Below are 23,083 nucleotides of genomic sequence, written 5' to 3'. Positions count from 1 at the left end.
AATACACAAATTGCTGTGGGGGTGTCTTGGGGAGAGTGTCACCTCTGCTACTTTGTGACATGTGCACTGTTTGAGCTTGTTTTTCAATTGTTGGAAAAGCATTTTAGAACGTCCCAAATTTCAGACTTGGGGTTGGCGCCTTAGATAGGACTACTGAGACCGAAGAGAAGGTGAGCAGAAGCCACGCTGGACTGCAAACTTTCGGACTCCCGCGCCTTTCCTGCAGACCACGTGTCCGGCCAGCGCAGCACCGCCTCCGCCCCGCCCTACAGTGCTTGGCCTTGGGCTAGCGACTTCTAAACCGCCACAGCGCCGGCGCCGGCCCACATTGCGCATGCTCCCTCCTGCCACACTATCCTTAGCCCTCATTCATCCAGCGGCAGGCCGCAGCCCCCTCCTCAAGACCCCTCCCCGAGCGGCGTGCGTCGCGCTTATGTTTGCGTCATCACGCTACGCCATTGCGCGAGCCTGTGAAGATGGCGGCAGCCGTTCTTAGTGGGCCCTCTGCGGGCTCCCCGGCTGGGGCTCCTGGCGGGCCTGGGGGTCTCTCTGCAGTGGGATCTGGCCCGCGTTTGCGTCTGTTGCTGTTGGAGAGCATTTCTGGGTTGTTACAACCGCGAACGGGGTCCCCCGTTGCCCCTGTGCATCCCCCAATCCAGTGGGCCCCACATTTGCCTGGGCTCATGTGCTTACTGAGGCTACATGGGACAGCGGGTGGGGCTCAGGTAAGTCCGTGGCTTGCGTGGTCACCGTGGGAAGGTTAGTGAGGCAGCTGGACACTGTGGTCCCGCCTTCCTCAATCTAAAGCAGTGAGCTTGAGGAGAGCCGAGAGTAGAGAATAGAGCACTTAACCATTCCGGACGAGATTCACAAATTTCATTACCTGTGCTTTCCCCCAGAGAAAAATTAGTCCCTGTTTCTGTTAGGTCATCGATAGTCACAAAGCAATGAAAGGATTCAGTTCCATGCTAGGTCGCTTGACTAGTTGAATTCTCAGCGAAAACTTCTTTTGGCGGTGTTTTCCCTGGGGTAATTGAACACAAATATTTACTAGCTCTTAGCCAAGGGCCTACACCTACTCGGCGCTCCAATTCCAGCCATAATGGCGATGAGCAAAATGCTGTAGCACAAAACCGAATCTGGTATGAATTTCCTAAGCCGGTATAGAGAGAGTATTTAGCGATTTCTTCAAATGACCTGGAGTTTAAGATGAACAGGGGTTAGTTAGGTAGTGAAAGAAAATAGAAGGGTTGTAAAATAAGGGCATTGTTTAGGCTAGGGGTTTAGGTGGTTGAAGAGAGTGGGTAGAGTTGAGGGTGGTGAGGTAGGTAGGCGGTAGACAATATGTTACCTGGTTAGGAGCATGATCACAAAAAATTCACATGCGTTCAGCCCTGCAAGCTAGAAACCCAAGTGTCATCCTTAATACTTGGTTTCTTACACACTTCCATCTGTGAAGTTCTGCCATTTTTTTCCTTAGGGAGACAAGGTCTCACTATGTGGCTCTGGCAGGTCTGGAACTATGTAGACCAGACTGGCCTGAAACTCACTGAGAGTTTCCCAGCTGCTTGTGCCTGGGAGTAAAGGCATGCACCATCTTGTTCAGCCGTGTGTGTCTGTTTATGTTGGTGATTATGGGCAAGGGTATCACAGTGCACATGTCAACGTCATAGGAACTTTTAGGTCCTCAGATTCCTGTATCAAGAGGTCTCTTGGCTGTGGTGGAAGCCAGACTAGCTAGCAAGCCCAAGAGTATATGTTGATGCTCTTTTGTTTTACCTCCTGTTTCTCAGTAGGAGATGCTGGGATTACAGGTGCTTAGACAACTATGGCTGGCTTTTGTGTGGCAAGTGCTTTTATCCACCGTATATCCCTCAGATCATTGGGGATACTCCAGCTGTCTGTCTTGTTAAGGTTTTTTGTCTGTTTCGGTTGTATGTTTTAGAAATCTCTCTGGTTTTTCCAGTTACCTGAGTTTTTGTTCTGATGTACAGTGACTAGTCCTTCAGTAAGCCCTGCTCCCCAGTTGTCAGTTGGCACATTTCTATAATGTTATGTCCTCTTCACAGTCACTTCTGTTCTACTATGGTTCACCTGGGCTGTGGGCAGCCACTTGTGCATCTTTCTTCTTACTGGAGTTGCCCTTAGAGGTGTCTGCAGCTTCTCTCTCTTTCTGACACACATGCTACAAAGCAGAGAGAAGGGATAAAAGAAGCAATTCATAGTGAATAAAGCACGAAGGGCTTAGATGAATGTGATGCATTATGGGGAAATAGCTGTTGACCACTACTATGCATTTTATTATTCTTTGTGTGTAGGGGTTTTTCCTAAGGGGGCTGAGTGGGTCTTTTTATTTCCCCTGGCAAACACTGATTAAATGTGAGCCTGTAGTTTTTGTTTTTAAGTTTATTCATTTTGTGTGTGTTATGCCTGAATGTGGTACACATACAAATGTGTGTGTTTATATACTTAGGGCCCATGGGGTTGGTAGGGAATCAAATCCTCTGGAATTGGAGTTGCTGATAAGTTTGAACCACTACATGGGAACTGGCAACTGAACCTGTGTCTTCTGTAAGAGCAACAAATGTTCTTAACCACCAACTGTCTCTAGCCTTTGTTTATGCATTTCTGTCTGGATTGGATCTTACTGTGTAGATCAGGCTGGCCTGGAACTCAGAGATCTGCCTACCTTTGCTTTCTGAGTGCTGGGATTATGCATGGCTTATGTCCCTCCCCCCACCCCCCTTTTTTTTCTCCCTCTCAAGACAGGTTTCTCTGAGTAGCCCTGGCTGTCTTGGAACTTGCTGTGTAGACCAGACTGGCCCTTTTCTCTGCCTCCCAAGTGCTAGAATTAAAGGCATGCACCACTACCACCGTCTGGTTTTACCTGTGTTTTAATGTAAGGTCAAATGTGGGTTTCCACTTGAGTTAGGTCCCTAGAAATCAATGTTTTGGATTTGGAGCATTTTGGATTTTCTAATTATGGATGCTTGCCTGTGTTTACCTTATGGATTGTTTATTTACACTTTCCTCTGTCTGGGAGATAAGCTACCTAGCAACTAAAGCAATGTTTCTCCTGAAGAAGGCTACCAAATGTGAACTGGATAAACGAATGAACAATTTCTGCCACCTGACTAAAGACCTTCTTTTGATTTTTCAAGACATGGTTTTGTTGTGTAACAGAATCCTGGTTATCTGGGACTAAAGGCATGTGGCCTTTTTTAAATTTAGGAGTTAGGTTTATTTTGTATACATACAGGTGTATGCATGCCATGGCACACAACTGGAGATCAGAGGACACCTTTGAGAGTTGGTTCTCCTTCCATGTGGGTTCTAGGAATCAAGGGCAGGCTGTCAGGCTTGGTGGCAAGTGTCTCTACCTGCTGAGCCATGTCACTGGTTGTGGAATCCTGTTTTATTCAGTTGTACCTCCCTTATCTCACCAGTGCTGATGTGGAATTAGAAAGAATGGATGATTTCTGTAGGTGTCCTTAGAGGAGTCTGGCGCATTGGGCGCCTTATGAAGGGGCTGATGTGTGAGGGAGGGCTTGGAAGGAGGATAGATCGATCGAGTCTGCTTTAAGGAAGGCAGAATCGGGAGGAAGAGAGTTGTTTCTTCTCAGGTGACTAAAGAAGGGTTGTGATAGATCTGGTGTTCATTCAGCTGGTATTTTTGGAAGTGTTTATGCTAAGGGGGGTCTGCTGAGGTAAGTGAGCCTTATTGTTGAAATCTCGTAGATGAGTTGGGGTGTCCTCTTGTTAGCTCTGAGGTCTGTCCCCGCCTTCCGCCCCACCTGTGAGACATGAGGGAGGAGGAGGTCAGATGAGATAGAATTTGAGGAAACAGACTAAAAGGCCACTGTGACACAGGCTGATGAGGGCCAGAACTCAGAAAGTACACCTTGAGAAAGCCTTCTCAGGAACAGGGCAGTGAGAAACTGGCAAATTTCTTGTGCATCTTTAGTGACCTTTGCCTCATTCACTCATTTTTTCCCCCCTCCACTTCTAGAATCTTTCAGCTCTTGGGACATTGGTGAATCTTAGTAATGCACATCTTGGCTCCATCAAAACTCGGTAAGTCTTTACTCCTCTTTCTTCAGGGCGATGTGCCTTCAGAAAGTGGGATGAGTGTATATTTGCCTATCCTTTGTCCACATCCCATGGATTCAAGAGATTTTTTTTTTTTTTCATTCCAGGGGTTGCAGGGAATTTTCTTTTTGTGAGCTCACTTGAACTCACCATTTTCATCTCTTAGGTTTCCTGTCTCCACCTGAGATTGGCTCTGCTTCCTTCTTTGCTTGATACTCCATCTTTCTCTGAGTCTTCCATGTCTTGTGAGGTAGAAACCTTAGGAAATCTGGGGACAGAGTCTAGGAACAACAATAAATATACAGGGAAAGTAAACGGGCAGTCAGTAGGCTTCTGAAGTCTAGCCCATGTCCTCGTCACCCTCTGCTTGCTTGTCAGGTTTGAAGGCTTGTGTCTGCTGTCCTTGTTGGTAGGGGAGAGCCCCACAGAGTTGTTCCAGCAACACTGTATTTCTTGGCTCCGGAGCATCCAGCAGGTGCTGCAGGTAAGGATTTGCTTTTCTCTGTCCTGCCTCGTGTGGGTCAGGTATGGAAGCAGCTTGGACACTTAGCTCTGGGGCAGAATGATTGAAAACAGTTTTCTGTTTTGTGGACAGAGGAGGTTAAGGTTCAAATAGAGATCTTTCTGAACTTGCTGATAGTTTTATCTGTTAGCTTACTTCGTTTGCCCTTTCACACTGTAACTCAGCTTCACTTGGTTTCCTCGCCTACGGAGTGACAACTCTGAAGTTCTTCTGTAAGGATGTGTGTGTGTGTGTGTGTGTGTGTGTGTGTGTGTGTGTGTGTGTGTGTCTCCCTGTCCGTCCGTCCATCTGTCTGTCACTCTATTGCTTTGATATTCTTAAAGCTGTAGTCTCTCTCTAACATCCGCTGTGCTTTCTGCACTTAGTTATTCCATAAGCATTTTGAGTATGTTGACAAGCTGTGTCCTAAGTTCAGGGTTAAGAGGTGCTTGGACTCCACTTGGATGGCTCTTAAGTCTAATATGGGGATTGGGATATTTTTCTTATGAATTAGGACTTTACAGGTACCAATTTAGAGCCGTGTGGTTTCCATTAAATGCCATTTTTTTAATACCGTTAAAAATGGGAAAAAAACATTCTTAGCTTATGGGCCATGCAAAACCAGATATTCACATGGTACAGTTGGCAGATTCTGTCCTAATGGAAGTCACTTGAACTATTCTGATATAACTAACTGTGGAGTGACAACTTGTTGCAGTAAGTAAAGACTGGGAAGCTGACTGTACCTGGGGTAGTGTGGGTTAGCGATTAGGGCCATCAGTTTACAGAAGGCATTTCTGTTCTGATCATACTTAATTTGGTTACAAAGCATCCTAAGGATGTAGAAGCCCCATAGGAGGAGAAGTCATTTGAAGAGTTGTAACCATGGTGGACTGGTGAAGTTGAGATGGGGTTGGGGAGCTGGCTGCAGAAGAGCCGAGCCATGGACTTTTTAATAAGAATTTTGGCTTTTATTCTTTGAGTAGTGGGAGTTGATTAGAGGTTCTAAGTAGATTTTTTGCTGTGATAACACAGTGCTACAGGTTGAACGGTGCATAAAGAGCCGAGTTGTCTGGATCATGGCTCTGGAAGCTGAGACCGCAAGTTAAAGGGGGAAGCATCTCTTGAGGATCTGCTTGCACCATTATCACATGGTGGATGGCATCAGTGGGAAATGGGGCTGGGATTGGGAACGTGTGTGCTAAGCTTCCCTTTCTAACAGACCTGCAGTAACTGTTTCTCTATGACTTAGGGAGATGTGCTGCCATGGCACTATTGTGTTGGAGATAAGGGTCCAGTAGAGGGAATTTGGAGGTTATACAAACCATAATGGTGACAGTGAAATAGTAGTGGTAGTAGTAGTAGTAGTAGTAGTAGTAGTAGTAGTAGTAGTAGTAGTAGTAGTAGTAGTAGTAGTATTGATAGTAGTAGTTGTCACATTGGAAATTTCTCTCTGGGTGCTGGGTAAAGAACAAGAAAGGATAGCCCTGAAGCAGAGGGACCAGATAGGCCGCTTTAAAGGTGGTAGAGGAGAACTTAGAGATGAGGCGGAGAAATGCAGTATGGGAGAATAAAGACCATTTGCAGTCTCCTGATCTCACTCAGATCTTTTAAGGTGTGGCTTTGTTATTTTTTTTTTCCTTAAACAAATTCCTGGGACCCAGATAACATTTTTATTTTATAATTTATGAATTTTTGAGGTTCTGGAAATAAAACCCAGTGCCTCAGGCTAGGCAAGTGCACATCCTGTTTCTAGGCACTGGATATTAAAATGTAAATATGTCCTTTCTGTAGCTACAGAAGTTCGTTTTGTGACCTCCTTATTCTCTTTCTTGTCTATGGTAAATGTGATGGTAATATTGACATTAGCTGTGGTATTTCCATTTATCTGTCTGTCCGTCCGTCCATTCATCCATCTATTTAATGTGCACTAGTGTTTAAACTGCTTATGTGTTTGTCTGTGTGAGGCTGTCAGATCTCCTGGAACTGGAGTTATAGACAGTTGTGAGTTACAGTGTGAGTACAGAAAATTGAACCCTCTGGAAGAGCAGCCAGTGCTCTTAACCACTGAGCCATCTCTACCAAGCTGTGGTATTTCTTAAAAGCCCTGTGCTGTATCTCCTGTCCCTCTTCTGGTAACAGTGAAGGTAAGGTTTGCAGCATGGGTGCTATTGTTTTTAGTCTCAGGACTCGTCATCCACCATGGAGCTGGCTGTGGCTATCCTGAGGGATCTGCTCCGATATGCATCCCAGCTTCCTACCCTGTTTCGGGACATCTCCACCAATCACCTTCCTGGGCTTCTTACTTCCTTGCTGGGCCTCAGACCAGAGGTGAGACTTTGCAGTTCTTGTTCTTGCTTACATGGTTTGGATTAAAGAGTGTTATGGGAATTGCTTGGGGAGTAGGTGTAAGGATAAGAGAATAGTGACTAACTGGAGAAGGGCCTTATGGGCCAGGGATGGGATGGAAGTATATGCGCTGTTGGTGCTTGGCCTCTTCTGATTCCTGCTTTTCCCACAGTGTGAGCAATCAGCTTTGGAGGGAATGAAGGCTTGTGTGACCTATTTTCCTCGGGCATGTGGCTCTCTAAAAGTAAGTAATTTTGAAACTTTTAAAACTCTCCACCTTAGATTCCATCCCTGGCATTTCTAAGTTCTTATCACAACAAGCATTGTGTAATGATACTACTACTTTGGAATAGTATCATTTAGCCCTCACAGTGAAGATAATTGACTTCAATTACCTGCCCAAGATGAAGGGGGCTTGAAGCTTTATCTGTCTGATACTACACCCTTCCTCTAACTTGTAAACGCCTTTCTTCGTCTCTCCCCCCTCCTGTTTCCTTTTATTTATTTTTAAATTTAGATTATTATTTTTTAAATGTTATGTGTGTGTGTGTTTTGCCTGCATGTATCTCTGTGAGCCTCATGTGTCTCTGGTGCCTGCAGAGGTCAGAAGGTATTGGATGCTGGGAACCAAACCTGAGTTTTATAAGAGCAGCCAGTGTGGTTATTGGCGGAACCATCTCTCCAGCCCCTACCACCCTCACCCCTCTATAATGACTACCTGACCGTGGGGCTACATTCCAGGCCCCACTCCTCAAGCCCTTTCTCTTTCTGTCTTGCTTGTTTTAGATCTCTAGACTACCCTGCTTGTTTTTTCCTACTGTTCTAACTTTGTTCCTGAAGCACTAACAGTTCCTTCAGGAAAAAGGCCTACAGAAACCTCTCCATCCCGGTTTCTGGCTTTATTGTTTGTGATTTTAGCTGCCCTTGTTGAGGCAGCAAAATTAGTATGGGCTTGTCATGGGTAAAGGACTTGTCCCTGACTTGTCTTTCTTTCCCTGCCAGTTTCACTAATAGAAGATTTGTTCTTACAGTTGGCTATCCAGCACTTTCTTCCTTTCCTCATTAAGTCAAGACCTTTCAGTCTTTTCACTTAAAGGGAGTGCTTTATGACTTACTTATTTTTAGCCTTCCTGAATTGACAGCACTTGAGGTCACCGTAAAGTAAAATAAAGATTTGAACACAAGCCCTGTGCTGCTGTAAGTGTCTGGTAATGGAGGGGAGCAGCTAAGCTGCTGAGAGTGAGCTGTGTCTCTTCAATTAGTCTATCATTGTAATTGTTATGGTTTATTATTAAGTTGTACCCAGCTTGTGAGTTAAACTTTCTGATAGGTCAATGTGTTTAGGAAAAGTATAGGCTGGTGAGGCTGAAGCAGGAGGGTGTGAGTTTGAAGTTAGTTTAAGCTGTATAGTGAGATTAGAAACAAAATAAGCATAAAACCGTTTATGATTTGGAACTATTCATGGTTTTAACCATTTATGGAGGTGTTGATATATGTATGTGTGTCACTGTGTCCTCCAGTGTGTGAAGTCTCAAAGCAGGTATTTTCAGTGAGTGTATCTATACTGAGTCTTCATTTTCATGTGGCTGCTCTTACCACAACTAATAGAAGTCATGGAATCACAAACATTCTGTTTGCATTAAATTCTGTTTCAATTAAAGTGTTTTAAAACAGTTTACAAAGTATAAAAAGGGCTGCCAAGATGTCTTAGTAGATAAGGCACTTGCCACCAAGCCTGATGACTTAAGTTTGATTCCTTAGAACTTCCACATAGTGGAAGTTGCAGATGATCAGTCACTGTGGCAGATCTTGACCATCCGCTCATGTGAGGTCAGCAGGTTCTTGGGTCAAGCAAATCTAGGGAGCTGGTTTCCAGTAAGAAGTTACGGAAAGCAAGTATCAGGATTGTCCACATTGAGGAACTGGGAGGGAACGGAGAACTGGAAACTCAGAGGGTGGCTGAGTCCTGCTTCTGGTATGATCAATCGGACCATTACAGCATAGAATTAGCATTCTCTATAGAACTAGGTGGTGTTAATTCTGTGATTTGAATTTGTAGTGCATGTAGCCGGTAGGGTAGGGTGTTCCTCTTACACTGTGAAAGGAACAAGGGAGCTCACTGACAGCCACAGGTCCTGTTCATAAGTGTATTTGTTTGCATCTAAAATTGAGAGATAAACTACGTTTTACTCACAGGTCATTAAAACTAATGGTGGACTTTCCCCATTATTATTCATGGGCTCATAGCTCCTTTTATTCTGTTCTGAATAAATGTGGAGTTAGGTTGAACACTTACTCCAGGCAGAGGTTTGCTGATAGACAGTGGAAACTCTGAGGTTTGTTGCCTTCATTTTGCTCATCTAGCCTGTCCTTGTGACCCTGTCCTGTGACTCTTCCCTCTGAGCAGTGCATTGATTCTGGCTGGGCCTCATTTTTGTGTCTCAGCATGTCTGTGGGTAGTTCTGTTTTTCAGAACTGTTATTCTGGCTTCCGAAAGAAAGGTGACTGTCATTTGCAGAAACTAGCAGAGGAAGCCCAATTGTTTTTATGGCAGGAACCAGGCCCTTTTTCCCAGGAAGGAGGCTCAGAACCAGAGCTCGTGTGCAGGGTCTATCTCTACCACAGAAACATACTGTTAATAGTTCTCTTCATCCCATAGGTGCATCATGCTTCCTGTGTGTGTCTATACGAAGTGAAATCTCAGGTAGAAAGACTGCTATGGACAATCTTCTTGGCATTTGCTTCATGACCTCTTCCTCTCTTCTCTTCTCCAGGGAAAGTTGGCTTCCTTTTTCCTGTCTCGGTTGGATTCCTTGAACCCTCAGCTCCAACAGGTAAAGGGAAAGGAGAGGCGCTAAGCACAGGGATCTGACCTGAGGCATCTTACGGCTTATTCTTAACTGTTAATTGTACAGCATTTGGACTCTCAATTTCTTCCTCTTAACATACATAATTACTGGCTTTCATCCTCTTAGGGATTTTTGCCTCGCTGTTCCTTGAGTTTGTTGAGCTCTGTTTTCTTGGGCATTGGTGTGGTGGGAGACCCATGGCCAAGATAGCTCCTCTCTGACCGGCTTTCTGCCCTTTTGCAGCTGGCCTGTGAGTGTTACTCCAGGTTGCCCTCTTTAGGTGCTGGCTTTTCTCAGGGCCTGAAGCACACAGAGAACTGGGAACAGGAGCTGCACAGCCTGCTGACCTCACTACACAGCCTACTGGGGTCCCTGTTTGAGGAAACAGAGACTGGTAGGGAACAGGGCTCTCTAGTCAAGAAAGGGTTGGAGAGTGTGGCAGGAGGGGACAGGAGGTGGTCCTTGGAGGCCGGACAGTGGGTTTCTGGGCAACATGGATGAGAACATAAGTGGGTAATCTAGCACAAATGAAAAAGGGTGGGGGCCAGAGAGGGTTCAGTGGTGAAGGACACTGGCTGCTCTTCCAGAAGACGGGGAACTGATTATTACCACATGGCAGCTCATACAAAGGAACAGGAGGGATGGGCGAAAGGCAGAGTGTATAGGTGGTTGTATTGCCGCCCAGCTCCTGTGCAGAGTGAAGGCCCTGGAGTAGAGACGCTGCTTTCCCCCTCAGAAGATGGTAACACTCATGTCCTCCTCCAGCTGCGGCAGAGGTTTTCAGGACTGGCCCGTTGTCTGGGGCTCATGCTCAGGTGTGTAGATATTGAAGGGAATGGGTTTGGGGCTAGAAAAGTTGAGGTGGGTATGTGGAGTCAAGCTGGGGTGACTGCTCTGAGGTTCTCTTTGCTGTGGTTCTCTAGCTCTGAGTTTGGGGCTCCTGTGTCCGTTCCTGTGCAGGAAATCCTGGACCTCATCTGCCGGATCCTTGGTGTCAGTAGCAAGAATATTGTAAGTGGGCTTTGCCTTTTACATTGGAGCCTTGCTTAAAATCCTGGGCACCTGGAAAACACCCACCTGTCATCTCTAAAACTGTGTCCCTGAGGCATGCGTGTGTCACTGTCAGGACTCAGAGACGAGCCACCTGTGGCCAGTACAGACAGTGAATTTGGGGGTGAGCCAAGGTGCTGTTAAAGGATTCAGTAATGTTCAAGTTCTCTTCTGCAGGGTGGGAGATGCATTCGGGTCGAGTCGGGCCAGGGAGTTGGTTCATCTTGTACAATCTGATATGCCCACTGTTTCTGTCTTACTGTTGCTGAATTTTTCTCCAGAACTTGCTTGGAGATGGTCCCCTCAGGTTGCTGCTGCTGCCCTCTCTCCACCTTGAAGCCTTGGACTTGCTCTCTGCACTGATCCTTGCGTAAGTGAGCTTGGTCCTGGTATGGAGAAGGGAATGAGCACACTGGAAGTGAAGGTCACCTTTTCATCCTCTGTCTCTAGATGTGGAGGCCGACTCTTGCGTTTTGGTGCCCTGATCAGCCGGCTGCTTCCCCAGGTTCTCAACGCCTGGAGCACTGGCAGGGATACTCTGGCTCCAGGCCAGGAGAGGCCTTACAGGTGATTGTCCATGAAGTCGGATAGAGTGGAGAGGGTGGATGAGGACATCAGGGGCCACAGGGGCTCTGGCATGTCAGCTCTCTATTTATACCCTGCTTTCCTTGCTCCTATTCCAGCACCATTCGGACCAAGGTGTATGCTATCTTAGAGCTGTGGGTGCAGGTTTGTGGGGCCTCAGCAGGTATGCTTCAGGGAGGGGCCTCTGGAGAGGCCTTGCTCACCCACCTGCTCAGTGACATCTCTCCTCCGGCTGATGCTCTTAAGGTGAGTGAGACCTTGGCTCCTGTTTCCCCAGCTCCTGTGCCTATTTTCCTGACTGACTGTCCTGACTTCCTATTTGCCTGTACATGTGACTGTGTTTCCTTTTACCACAAGCTGTGCAGTACCAGGGGAAGCTCCGATGGAGGTTTGCAAAGTGGGAAACCAAGTGCCCCTAAGAAGCTAAAGCTCGATATGGGGGAAGCTTTGGCTCCACCCAGCCAAAGGAAAGGAGATAGGAATGCCAACAGTGATGTGTGTGCAGCTGCACTGAGAGGTGGGTGATGTGGACTGATCAGCCAGTTGGCAGAGTAGAGCACGGAGGAGCAGAGAGCCATGCAGCCTTGAGCACTCTCCACCCGCTTTTAGATTAGGGATCTGGTAGTTTCTCCCGATCTGCCAAGATCTCAGTTTAATTTAGTCAAGCACTTGATGTATGCGCTATTTTACATATGCACTGTGTGTGTGTCGAGGACAGTATGAGCACTTGTGGGTGGGACCCGCAGATCCATGCCAGTGGGGTTCATGAGCATTTGTAGAGCAGGATGCTGGTGGGGGTTCCCTGAATCTAGTGCATCTGAGAATGGAGCCAGAAATTAACCGGATGCCATACTGTTAGATGATTCTCCTTCGGGCCCCATGTATTTTTACTACCTGATACCTCACTGTCAAGGTGAGGCCAGTTCTCAGTATAAAAAAGTGGTACATTACCTGTATTATCTGTCACTCCCATTTTACACTGGTGGAAGTAACCGAGAGGGTAAATGCCTTGCCCAGGGTAGGCATTAGCTGGCAGAACTGGGCACTCCCGCTGGCTGTATGTCCTTGCCTTCCTGTCTGCCTTTGACACAGCATTCTCTTCTCAGGCCTCAGCCGGACCATCCTCATGTGTGGACCTCTCATCAAAGAGGAGACTCACAGGGTTAGTTAGTAGGGTCGGGTCCTAATGGAGCCTTGGGGGTGGGGTGGGGAGGGCACTGTTCTGTGCACTTGGGAATGTTTACACCAAAGGAGGATCCAGTGAAAGCTGGGAACAAGGCTCTGGCCTTGAAGGTGATGTTTCTAGACTCACCCAGTTTTCTTTTCAGAGACTTCATGATCTAGTCCTGCCCCTGGTCATGAGTGTCCAGCAGGGTGAGGTCCTGGGCAGCTCTCCTTACAACAGTTCCTGCTGTCGCCTTGAGCTCTACCGCCTGCTGTTGGCTTTACTGTTGGCACCTTCCCCTCGCTGCCCTCCTCCTCTTGCCTGTGCCCTGAAAGCTTTTTCTCTTGGCCAATGGGAAGATAGTCTTGAGGTAACTGCTGATTGGGTCAGTTCTCTGATTACTGGGGCTCTAGTTCTGATGCTTGCTTCATAAGACCCTGTGTTCCTGATGCTCTTGCCCTTTCTTCCCTCAGGTCTCCTCTTTCTGCTCAGAAGCTCTGGTGACCTGTGCTGCTCTGACACACCCCCGAGTGCCTCCCCTACAGAGCTCAGGCCCGGCCTGCCCTACACCTGCCCCTGTTCCTCCTCCAGAGGCCCCATCTTCATTCAGGGCCCCAGCCTTCCATCCTCCAGGTCCCATGCCCTCTATAGGTGCTATGCCATCTCCAGGCCCAATACCTTCAGCAGGCCCACTGCCCTCCGCAGGCCCCATTCCCACAGTAGGCTCCATGTCTTCAGCTGGCTCTATGCCGTCCACAGGCCCAGTGCCCTCTCGCCCTGGACCTCCAGCAACAGCCAACCACTTAGGCCTCTCTGTCCCAGGCCTGGTGTCTGTTCCACCCAGGCTCCTTCCTGGTCCTGAAAACCACCGTGCAGGCTCCGGTGAGGATCCTGTCCTTGCTCCTAGTGGGACCCCTCCGCCTAGCATACCCCCAGATGAAACTTTTGGGGGGAGAGTACCCAGGCCAGCCTTTGTCCACTATGATAAGGAGGAGGCATCTGATGTAGAGATCTCCTTGGAAAGTGACTCTGACGACAGTGTGGTGATTGTACCTGAGGGACTTCCATCCCTGCCACCTCCACCACCCTCGGGTACTCCTCCCCCTGTGGCTCCTACTGGCCCACCAACAGCTTCCCCTCCCATGCCTGCTAAGGAGGATTCTGAAGAACTGCCTACAACTCCAGGGCCTCTACCTCCACCCCCACCCCCACCCCCACCTGTGTCTGGTCCTGTGACACTTCCTCCACCCCAGCTGGTCCCTGAAGGGACTCCTGGAGGGGGAGGACCCACATCCATGGAAGAAGATTTGACAGTTATTAATATCAACAGCAGTGATGAGGAGGAGGAGGAAGAAGAGGAAGAGGAGGAAGAAGATGAAGATGAGGAAGAAGAAGACTTTGAGGAAGAGGAGGAAGATGAAGAAGAGTATTTTGAAGAGGAGGAAGAGGAAGAAGAGTTTGAGGAGGAGTTTGAGGAGGAAGAAGGTGAATTAGAAGAAGAGGAGGAAGAGGAGGAAGAGGAATTAGAAGAGGTAGAAGATGTAGAGTTTGGTTCAGCAGGGGAGGTGGAAGAAGGTGGACCTCCCCCACCAACACTGCCACCAGCTCTGCCACCTACAGACTCCCCCAAAGTGCAGCCCGAGGCAGAACCTGAACCTGGGCTCTTATTGGAAGTTGAGGAGCCAGGAGCAGAGGAGGTGCCTGGGCCTGAGACTGCTCCCACCCTGGCCCCTGAGGTGCTCCCCTCTCAGGAGGAGGTAGAGCGGGAAGTGGGGAGCCCTGTAGCAGGGCCGCCTCAGGAGCTTGTTGAAGAAGAGTCCTCTGCTCCCCCTACTCTTCTGGAAGAGGGGGCTGAGAGTGGAGGTGACAAGGTGCCACCCCCACCTGAGACACCTGCAGAAGAGATGGAGACGGAAGCAGTAGCTTCAGCTCCTCAGGAGAAGGTGAGGGTTAAGTGGAGGACCCTGGGTGAGGCAGTAGAGCTGGCAAGGCAGCTCTGTTGGGGAACAGGTGTCACAGGTTATATATAGCTCCAGTTGTTGGGGACCCACAAGGATGGGAGGGGCTCACTCTGAGAGGAGAATGTGAGGGAGGAGGGACTGGGGGGCAGCTTTTGGGATATAAGTAAATTTAAAAGGGCAAGGTGGGGCAGGGGGAGTTGCTCCAGTCTGACATACTCTTCCATGTGTGAATGTTGTGCCTTTGTCCCTAAAAGGAGCAAGACGACACAGCTGCCATGCTGGCTGACTTCATCGATTGTCCCCCTGATGATGAGAAGCCACCACCTGCTGCAGAGCCTGACTCCTAGCCCCTTCTGCACCCTGTCACTTTGTATCCAATAAAGTTATGTCTGTAGACACTTGTGCTGCTTTGGCTCTTGAGGCTCTTCCCAGCTTGGAGCCTGAGTGAGTGCTGGGCTTGTTGCACCCTCTCCAGATGTCCCCACCGCTGTCTGCAGTGGTCTGGTGAAGAGCCACTGGCTAACAGAAGTGCCCAGCCAACTGTCCTGTCGCTAAGTTACTGTTGGAGCTTTCAGTTTCTGTCCTCTGTTCTTTTCTGCAGGAGCTTGCTAAGTAGCCCAGGCTGGCCATAAACCCACAATCTTGTGTAAACTTTCCTTGTCCCAAGGGCTGAAGTTGTAGATACCCTTCCTTCCCTACACACAAGCACGTCTGCTTTTCTGTTACGTCTGAGCTGAATTGCCTGTAGGTGAGGCTTCAGAGAGCTGTGTTTGCTTTCGTTTTTGTAGTACAAGGCTAGCATTTTGAGGAGGTTAACAATTGGACTAACTTTTCAAAAGGTGTAGAGGTTTAAGAAAAAAAATTTTTCCCCAAGTTATTTTGAAAAAAAATTCAAGTTTTTAGAGAAATTGTAAATATATAACCTTTTTCTATTCACCATTGTCAGTATTCACATTAGCTTTCTATTTTTTCCTAGGTTCTATCTATAGTTAGGCCTATATATACTTATATAGTCTGTGTTTGCATGTTTGCCTTTGTTAAGTTGTAGACATGGCCTTTCTCCCCTAGGTCTTCAGTGTTATCTAAGACTGAGAACTTAGTACTGGGGGCTGGAAAGATGATGGCTTAGCAGTAAAAGCACTGACTGCTCCTCCAAAGGATGCAAGTTCAGATTTTAGCAACTGCATGGCAACCACAGCTGTCTGTAATTTTAGTTACATCTGACACTTCTGGTCTCAGTGGGCACCAGCCATGGAAATGGTATGCAAACATACATGCATGAAAAACATCTGTACATATAAATTTAAAAACATACGGACACTTCCCCCTGATCATGCAAACACCACCATGGGCTGGAAATACATACACTCAGTCCTGTGAGTACTTGCCTAGCATGCATGAAACTCTGGGTTCAACCCCAGTACTCCATGAGCAAGGCGTGGTGATGCACATTTGTAATCCCAGCACCCTGGAGGGTCAGAGCTTAAGTCACACCTCAAACTGTGAGTTTGGAGCTAACCTGAAATACAAACCAGACAGAGTAACAAAACCCAGACAATGCCATCAAACTGAAGAAAGCGCTATTTATAGCTCAGTCAGATGGTCCCTGACTTTGGAACTTGACTATTAGAACAATAGGGTTACTAGTCTTTCACTTTTAGCTCAGTATTCAATAAACTACCTGAGGTATGTAGTACTTGACTATAATATATGTTGGATGCTTTTGCCCAACTGTCAAAATGTGAGTGTACTTCAGTGGGCCAGGCTACCATGTGGGTTGGTTAGCTGGAGTTGGAGTACTTTGAGGCAGAGTTTGTCCAGATGGTGGCAGTCCAATTTATTCATAACATTTCATGCCTGGGCATTTTTGATCCCTGAGAGCCAAGGGTTTTAGATGAAGATGACCAGTAAACATCACGGATGGCGAGATTCCTAGTGACTGCTCTCAGATCAGGAAACTGCACTTATAGGGAATGACTAGAACAGCTTTTTTTCTGATTTCTGGTCTTCAGGAACAGAGTTTGTGTGCTCAGTGTTAATGTATTTTAGAGATAATTGTGTGTATTTGTAAGCAGTTTTATATAAACGTTTTTTTAAAAATGTAATATGACTAGGCCCCAAGCTGTCCCCTCTTGACACTGTCATTGTGTCTTATTGGTAAATACACATAGCTACAAGCATGCTATAGCCAGGTGTGTACAGCAACATCTACCGATAATAGATGTATTTTTAGAAAAAACACAGATCTATGGGAAGTCACAAAGATGGCGTAGATGGAGTAGAGGTTACTAGGTAAATCCACCCAGGTCTCAGTGCTTCCAGATTCTAACAGTTAAGACCCTTCATGTGATGAGGTTGCAGTAATGAGCTCTGCTTCCCAGAAGGGGGACAGACGAAACTCCTTGCCCAGCCTTCATACTGTTTGAGGGCTAGAAACATCTGGATATGGTCAATGACAGATAAAATCTATGATAATGCAACGGGAAACTAAAGCAAGGAACAGTGCTATATAGTTTTGTATGGGAGTGGTTTTTCTTTCAACACTGATAAATTCAAATTGAATTATAGATAACATGTACCATATTACTGTGTGTGTGTGTGTGTGTGTGTAGCTCAGGGTGGAGTAAGGGCTAATATAGATTTAACTTGCTGTTCAGAGGAATTTTCCAGGTAGGGGTACAGTATAAAAGTTCGGAAAAAAAGCACTTCTGTGTTGTCAAAGAAGTTAGTTTAAAAAGGTGGATATGGGGCTGGGAAGAGGGGGCTATAGAGCCTGTGGCTGAAGCTGCTCGAGGAGTAGGCAGATGATTGGCATCCTGTGATCTATGTATTAACATCTGTTGAATGTGCTTGAGGAATCCTTGGAATGGAGTAAGGGTGGTAGTGGAGATGCGAGCAGTTCATTTGGAGAGTTGATGCTTCTTCCCCTCGGCGCTGGAGTCTGGGGACATTTAAAGGGAGCATTGATAGAAATTTGAAGTTCATTCCATTTTCCACACAACTACCTCACTGCCTTGATAGCTGCCTCAAATTCTTTTAAAACTTTGAGTCTGGCCTGTTGAGGTGGATAATGTGGTGCCCACATCAGCGGGCACATGCTGTTTTCATGAGTTTACCAGATGAGTTCCTGGAAATGGGGCTGCTGAGCGCTTCTTGGAGCGCTGCCAGCCTCTGCTTCCATGCAGGGTGCGTGTGTTGTCTTTGCTGGCTTGTTATATGCCACATCATGTAGCTTTAACCTTTTTTCTTGTAGATTGGGAACACTTGGGCACGCTTTTTTAAAAGGTTTCTTTCGACTGGTTACGTTTTCTGTTGGCCATGTTAAAGTTTTTTTCTAATTTTCTTGTTGTTGCTGAGGTTTGAACCTTGGGTACTGTGCATATTAAACCATAAGGAAGTTTTCTACCCCAGAGTTACAGGGGTAACATTTCTGCCTCTGAACATTTTAATTTTTATTTATGCTTATCAGTCTTTTACAGTCCTGCTCCCCTCTCCCCCGTGTGTGTGTGTGTGTGTGTGTGTGTGTGTGTGTGTGTGTGTGTGTTGAAAGTAGGGTCTCATACATTTGATTTTACAACTATATCGCCAACCTCTAAGTATATGTACATGAGTGCAGGTGTCTGCAGAGGCCAGAAGTGTAGGATATTGTGCAGTCGGAGTTAACTGGGGAGGTGAAGTGAACTCTGCTCCTCTGGAAGAGATCATTTTGAATGGCTTAACAAATCACTTCACCTAGAGAAGGTTTCCCTGCTGTACTCTTGTCAAAACCATTTGCTTCCAAGTCTTGTCAACTGTGAGTCACAATGTTGGAAGTTAGAAAGGCTGAGCTTAGATTCTTTGGGCATGTGAGGATTTTTTTTTTTTTTTTAATGCATGAGGGTATAGTTTAATGTCAGAATTTGTCTAGCCTGTGGGAGACAAACTTTTTGCTCCCACAGTAATTCCAAACCAAACCAAACCAAAGAAAACCATGTGCACACAAGTTTCTGGAGTCAGTCTACTAGTTTAGGGCCCTTCAGCTTCAGCACCACAAGAGGAGGACATGTTTTTATAGAAGCAGAGAGATGCAGAAGGTTCAGTGAACGAGGAAGATGGAGGAATTGGCTGGTGTTGTGGGTGGTACAGGGTTTGGAAACCTTGTGCAGGAGTTGGGGCCTTATTCCAATGTTCTTGAGGGAAGTGACTTAATTCGATTTTCAGTGAGCCTTGGCAATCTGTGGAGGAGAGTCGGAGCTCAAGAGACCAAGCAGAATAGGCAGGTTCAGCTGCCCTGACTTTTGCCCTTAGTGTCTGGGGTCAGCTGCCAGGTGCTGTGCACTTGTTTTATGGACTCTCACTGAAGGCTGCTGGTCCGGGCAGTCTGGCGCCCTGCTTCTCCTCCCACCCAGCCTTGAGGCCTTGAATGTTCTGTGGCCACTCAACATGATGAGTCAGCATCCCCGTTGCTTACACTCCCTAGAGACGGGGCTTGAGGAGGAAGGTAGCTGGAACGTATAGATAACCCAATCAAGCAGAAGGGCCAAGAGAATAGTTTTAGGGGTGTAGGGGGAGTAAAAGATTTACATACTGAGTGCTTATATTGCATCAGCAGTGCGTCAGCAGGTTTGAGGCTTTGGGAAACATAGAAGATGCCTCTGGGCTCAGTATATTAATAACAGGATGAGCAGTGCAGCTGGGTGTGTGGGCTCTGAATCTCAGGAGAAAGCCTGTGGTTGAATTGGGAAAGGATAAGTCACCTAGGGAGTTGAACTGGAGAGAAGCGATGTAAAATGGAACCCAGATAACATCACATTCAGGGGCAAAAGGGGCCGTTCAGGGAGAGCATGATGAAGCCCAGAGAGCAAAGAAAACTAGGCAGGAGGAGATGCTTCTGGCTGTACACGCATGAGCATTGTGTCTGCACTCAGCAGTTTACCTAATCCGTGTCCTTGCTCTCCAGCTCTTAAAGATGGAGCATGAAGGTTAAACTGCAGCTGGCTGGAAGGCATCCCAGGAACTGCAGCCCTGCTTCCTCATTCCTTGTAAGCCAAGGAGTAATTAGGTTTCACCTGTGGGGGGGCTACAAGGTGCCATTCCTCTGATCTCTACCGGGCCACATTGGTCTTAAGCTCTTGTCCCTTGTCCCTTTCCTACTTCTGGCCTCTACTTGCCTGGGCTCAAGTACAAATATGTTTTCAAATGCTGGATATTCGAATGGTCTGCTCAGTGCATTTCCCTAAAGCCTAAGTCATCTGTTGCCCTATGGAGGGGGCGGTATGCCAGTATGCCAGGTGTTTTCCTAGGAAGGTGCCCTGCAGGAAGGAGTCCCAGCCAGAGGGAAGTGTGCACACCTTGGTGATCCCAAGTAAAGAGGAAGTTACTTAAGTTCTAACGTTTTATTTATCGCAACTTTACTTTTAGAAGGTTAGTTCTTTCTTATGTGTATGTGTGTGTGTATGGGGTGCCGTCGGAGGTAGAATAGAACAGCATCTGATCCCTAGAGCTACAAAGGTTGTATGTGGCTGTGTGGGTGCTGGGATCTGAACTCAAGTTCACTGCAAGAATACCAAGTGTTTTTAACTACTGAACATCTTTAGATCCTCCTTCTGTGCATGTACCCACATGCAAGTACACATGCATGCCACTGTGGAGGTCAGAGAACACCCTATGGAAGTCAGTTCTCTTCTGGGGGTTGAACTAAGGTGGTTCTGCCTGGTGGGAGTGCCTTTACCTTCCTGGGCCTTCTTCCAAATTCTTTATGATTTTATTTGGTCCCAACTTGTGGTGTTCTGAGGTTTCCTTACATTGAACCCCACATTATATTGGATGTCCTTACCTTTCTGTTGGCAAATGGTGCCTTGTTAGTCCAGCTTCCGTTTGTTGGCTTCGAGCTCAAGTACAAAGACTCTAAACCTGCTCTCACTTTGATAGGCTCAGTCCATCAACTACCCTGGAGGGGACTTTGCCTTTTCTTTTTCTTCTAAATATCTATTTACTTTATGTATATGAGTACACTGTAACTGTCTTCAGACACACCAGAAGAGAGCGTCTGATTCCATTACAGATGGTTGTGAACCACCATGTGGTTGCTGGGAATTGAACTCAGGAACAGCAGTCAGTGCTCTTAACCACTGAGCCATCTCTCAACCACTGAGCCATCTCTCCAGCCTGTGGGACTTGGCTTTTTCTTTCTGCCATGTGTTCACCTGTCAGCCAGCCCTCTGAGCTGCTCACTCATTCTCAGGTTCCCTTTCCAGGAACAGTCCTTCCTTCAGGCTCCACATGCTGTGTGCAGGAAGAGGTAACAGAGACGAAACAGTCACTGCCTCCAAGCACCTGTAGGTCTTTGGAAGGAAAAAGGTAAATGTAACCGCAGTGACCTAAAATCTTCATGTGAGGCCAGGCTTGGTGGCATACACCTTTCTTTTCAGCACTTGGGAGGCCCAAGGCAAGTGATCTCTAAGAGTTCAAGGCCAGTGTGGTCTACATAGGGAATTACAGGCCAGCCAGAATCATATGGTAAATCAATCTCCCGCTCTCAGGAAAATCATTATGTGATTGGAACATATTTCTTTTGTGATTGGCGGGCATGCAGAAGACCTGAGTCTGCCTGGTATGTCCAAGCCCAGGTGCTCTGGCTGTGAGGATAGAGTGCTCCAGTTCTAAATGGCTGGAGATGAGCAGTATACATTTTCTTACTTATTTTGCTTTGAACAACAAAAACAAACATATCTGAAACCATGTGGTGGTGGTGCACGCCTTTAAACCCAGCACTCAGGAGGCAGAGGCAGGCAGAGCTCTGACTTGGAGGAACCTAGGGCTACACAGACAAACAAACCCTGTTTTGAAAAAGCAATTTTTTCTTTGCAGATTTCTTTTTTTTTCTTTTTCTTTTTCTTTTCTTTTCTTTTTTTTTTAACATGGAGAGAAAGTATTTATTTCAGCAAACACTGCATTTCCCAGAAACAATAAAAATAAAGGGTAAATTGATCCAGAAAAACCTGTTTTGCATTTACAAACATCAAAATACATGAAAAGTATTAAGCACAAATTTCTAGTCGATAGTGGCCATAAATAGAACAACAAAGACTGAAGGTGTCAACTGTGTGAATGACAGAAATTATACTTAAACTATGCCACTTAGCATAATAGGTGTTTGTTCATGGAAACATGATTATGTGTATGTTTCTAAAATTGTAAAATGACAAATATATGTTGTTGGTCTCAAAGGAAAATAGTATGGTATACATTACATGGAGGCTTTGTATAATTTTTTTTTTCTTGAACTTCATACAGTCTGTGAGTTGTTTCTGGGGTGTTCAGAGCTTTCTGGGGTAAGTATCCCATTATCAGTGACTGCATATTATGTCTGTTCTTTTGTGACTGGGTTATCTCACTCAGGATGATATTCTCTAGATGCAACCATTTTCTTAAGAATTTGGTTAAGTCATTGTTTCTGATAGCTGAGTAGTACTCCATTGTGTAAATGTACCACAATTTTTGTATCCATTCATCTACTGAAGGACATCTGGGTTCTTTCCAGCTTCTGGCTATTATAAATAGAACTGCAATGAACATTGTGGTGCATGTATCTGTGTTGTGTGTTGGAGTGTCTCTGGGGTAAATGCCCAGAAGTGGAATAACTGGGTCTTCAGGTAGTACTATGTCCATTTTTCTGAGGAATCGCCAGACTGATTTCCAGAGTGGTTGTATCAGTTTACAACCCCACCAACAGTGGAGAAGTGTTCCTCTTTCTCCGCAACCTCGCCAGCATCTGTTGTCATCTGAGTTTTGGATCTTGGCCAATCTGACTGGCATGAGGTGGAATCTCAGGGTTGTTTTGATTTGCATTTCCCTGATGGCTAAGGATGTTGAGCACTTCCTTAGATGTTTCTCAGCCATTCGATATTCGATTCTTTGCGGATTTCATGCATGAGTACTTTATTTGCACAGTTCCCCCTCCTTCTCCCTGTTCTTGCTCCTCCGCTGCCCTGTCCCCTCCCAAGTTCATGACCTCCTCTGTAAATACTATTGTCATATTTTGACATTCACACCATTGCGTAATGTATCAACTGAATTTTTTTTTTCTCAGAAATTTTCACATCTGCAGAAAGGGTAGCAGTATACCGGATCCAGATAATCTCTGTAAACCGAGATTAAATACTAATTCATTACAGGACATGTCTATCCTTTGTGGTACTTGCGGTGTTACAATACGTAATCTTTTTAGACTCCTTATTTCTTTCCTTTTTCTTTGAGACAGGTCTCACAGGTAGACCAGACTGGTCTTGCACTCTGCCTGGCTCCTCCTCCCCAGAAGTAAAGGCACATGCCACTACACAGTGAACACTCCTACCTTTCATTTTAAAATTTGCTTTTGTTTGTTTTCTGAGCAGGGTAATTCCTTGGGAGAATAAAGCAACAGGATTATAAGGTGGGGTCCAGCCTGAACTCCATAAGAGACCCCCTAAAACCATAACTAAACACCCAAAGAATTGTCACAGTTGAAATCTTTCCAACTATCCCACTAGTGTCCTTTTCAAAAAAAGTTATT

General features: G+C 46.3%; 1 protein-coding gene across 1 annotated transcript; it reads left to right on the top strand.

The window, feature by feature from the left end:
- Window positions 1-476: 476 nt before the first annotated feature.
- PELP1 (proline, glutamate and leucine rich protein 1) lies at window positions 477-14,929 on the top strand (the record flags this gene model as incomplete). Its single annotated transcript, XM_080924602.1, has 17 exons — window positions 477-725; window positions 4,010-4,074; window positions 4,468-4,573; window positions 6,773-6,922; window positions 7,113-7,184; window positions 9,715-9,774; window positions 10,033-10,183; window positions 10,475-10,604; window positions 10,713-10,800; window positions 11,121-11,209; window positions 11,290-11,406; window positions 11,523-11,670; window positions 11,782-11,941; window positions 12,531-12,586; window positions 12,753-12,959; window positions 13,063-14,532; window positions 14,805-14,929. The coding sequence occupies 17 exons, from the start codon at window positions 477-479 to the stop codon at window positions 14,895-14,897; spliced, it is 3,411 nt and encodes a 1,136-aa protein (XP_080780728.1). The 3' UTR covers window positions 14,898-14,929.
- Between the last annotated feature and the right edge of the window lie 8,154 nt (window positions 14,930-23,083).

The sequence above is a fragment of the Micromys minutus genome (assembly GCF_963924665.1).
Source record: "Micromys minutus genome assembly, chromosome: 10".
Taxonomy (NCBI): Eukaryota; Metazoa; Chordata; class Mammalia; order Rodentia; family Muridae; genus Micromys; species Micromys minutus.
Note: the sequence above shows the minus strand (reverse complement) of the source record. Positions and strands in the feature narration are given on the sequence as shown.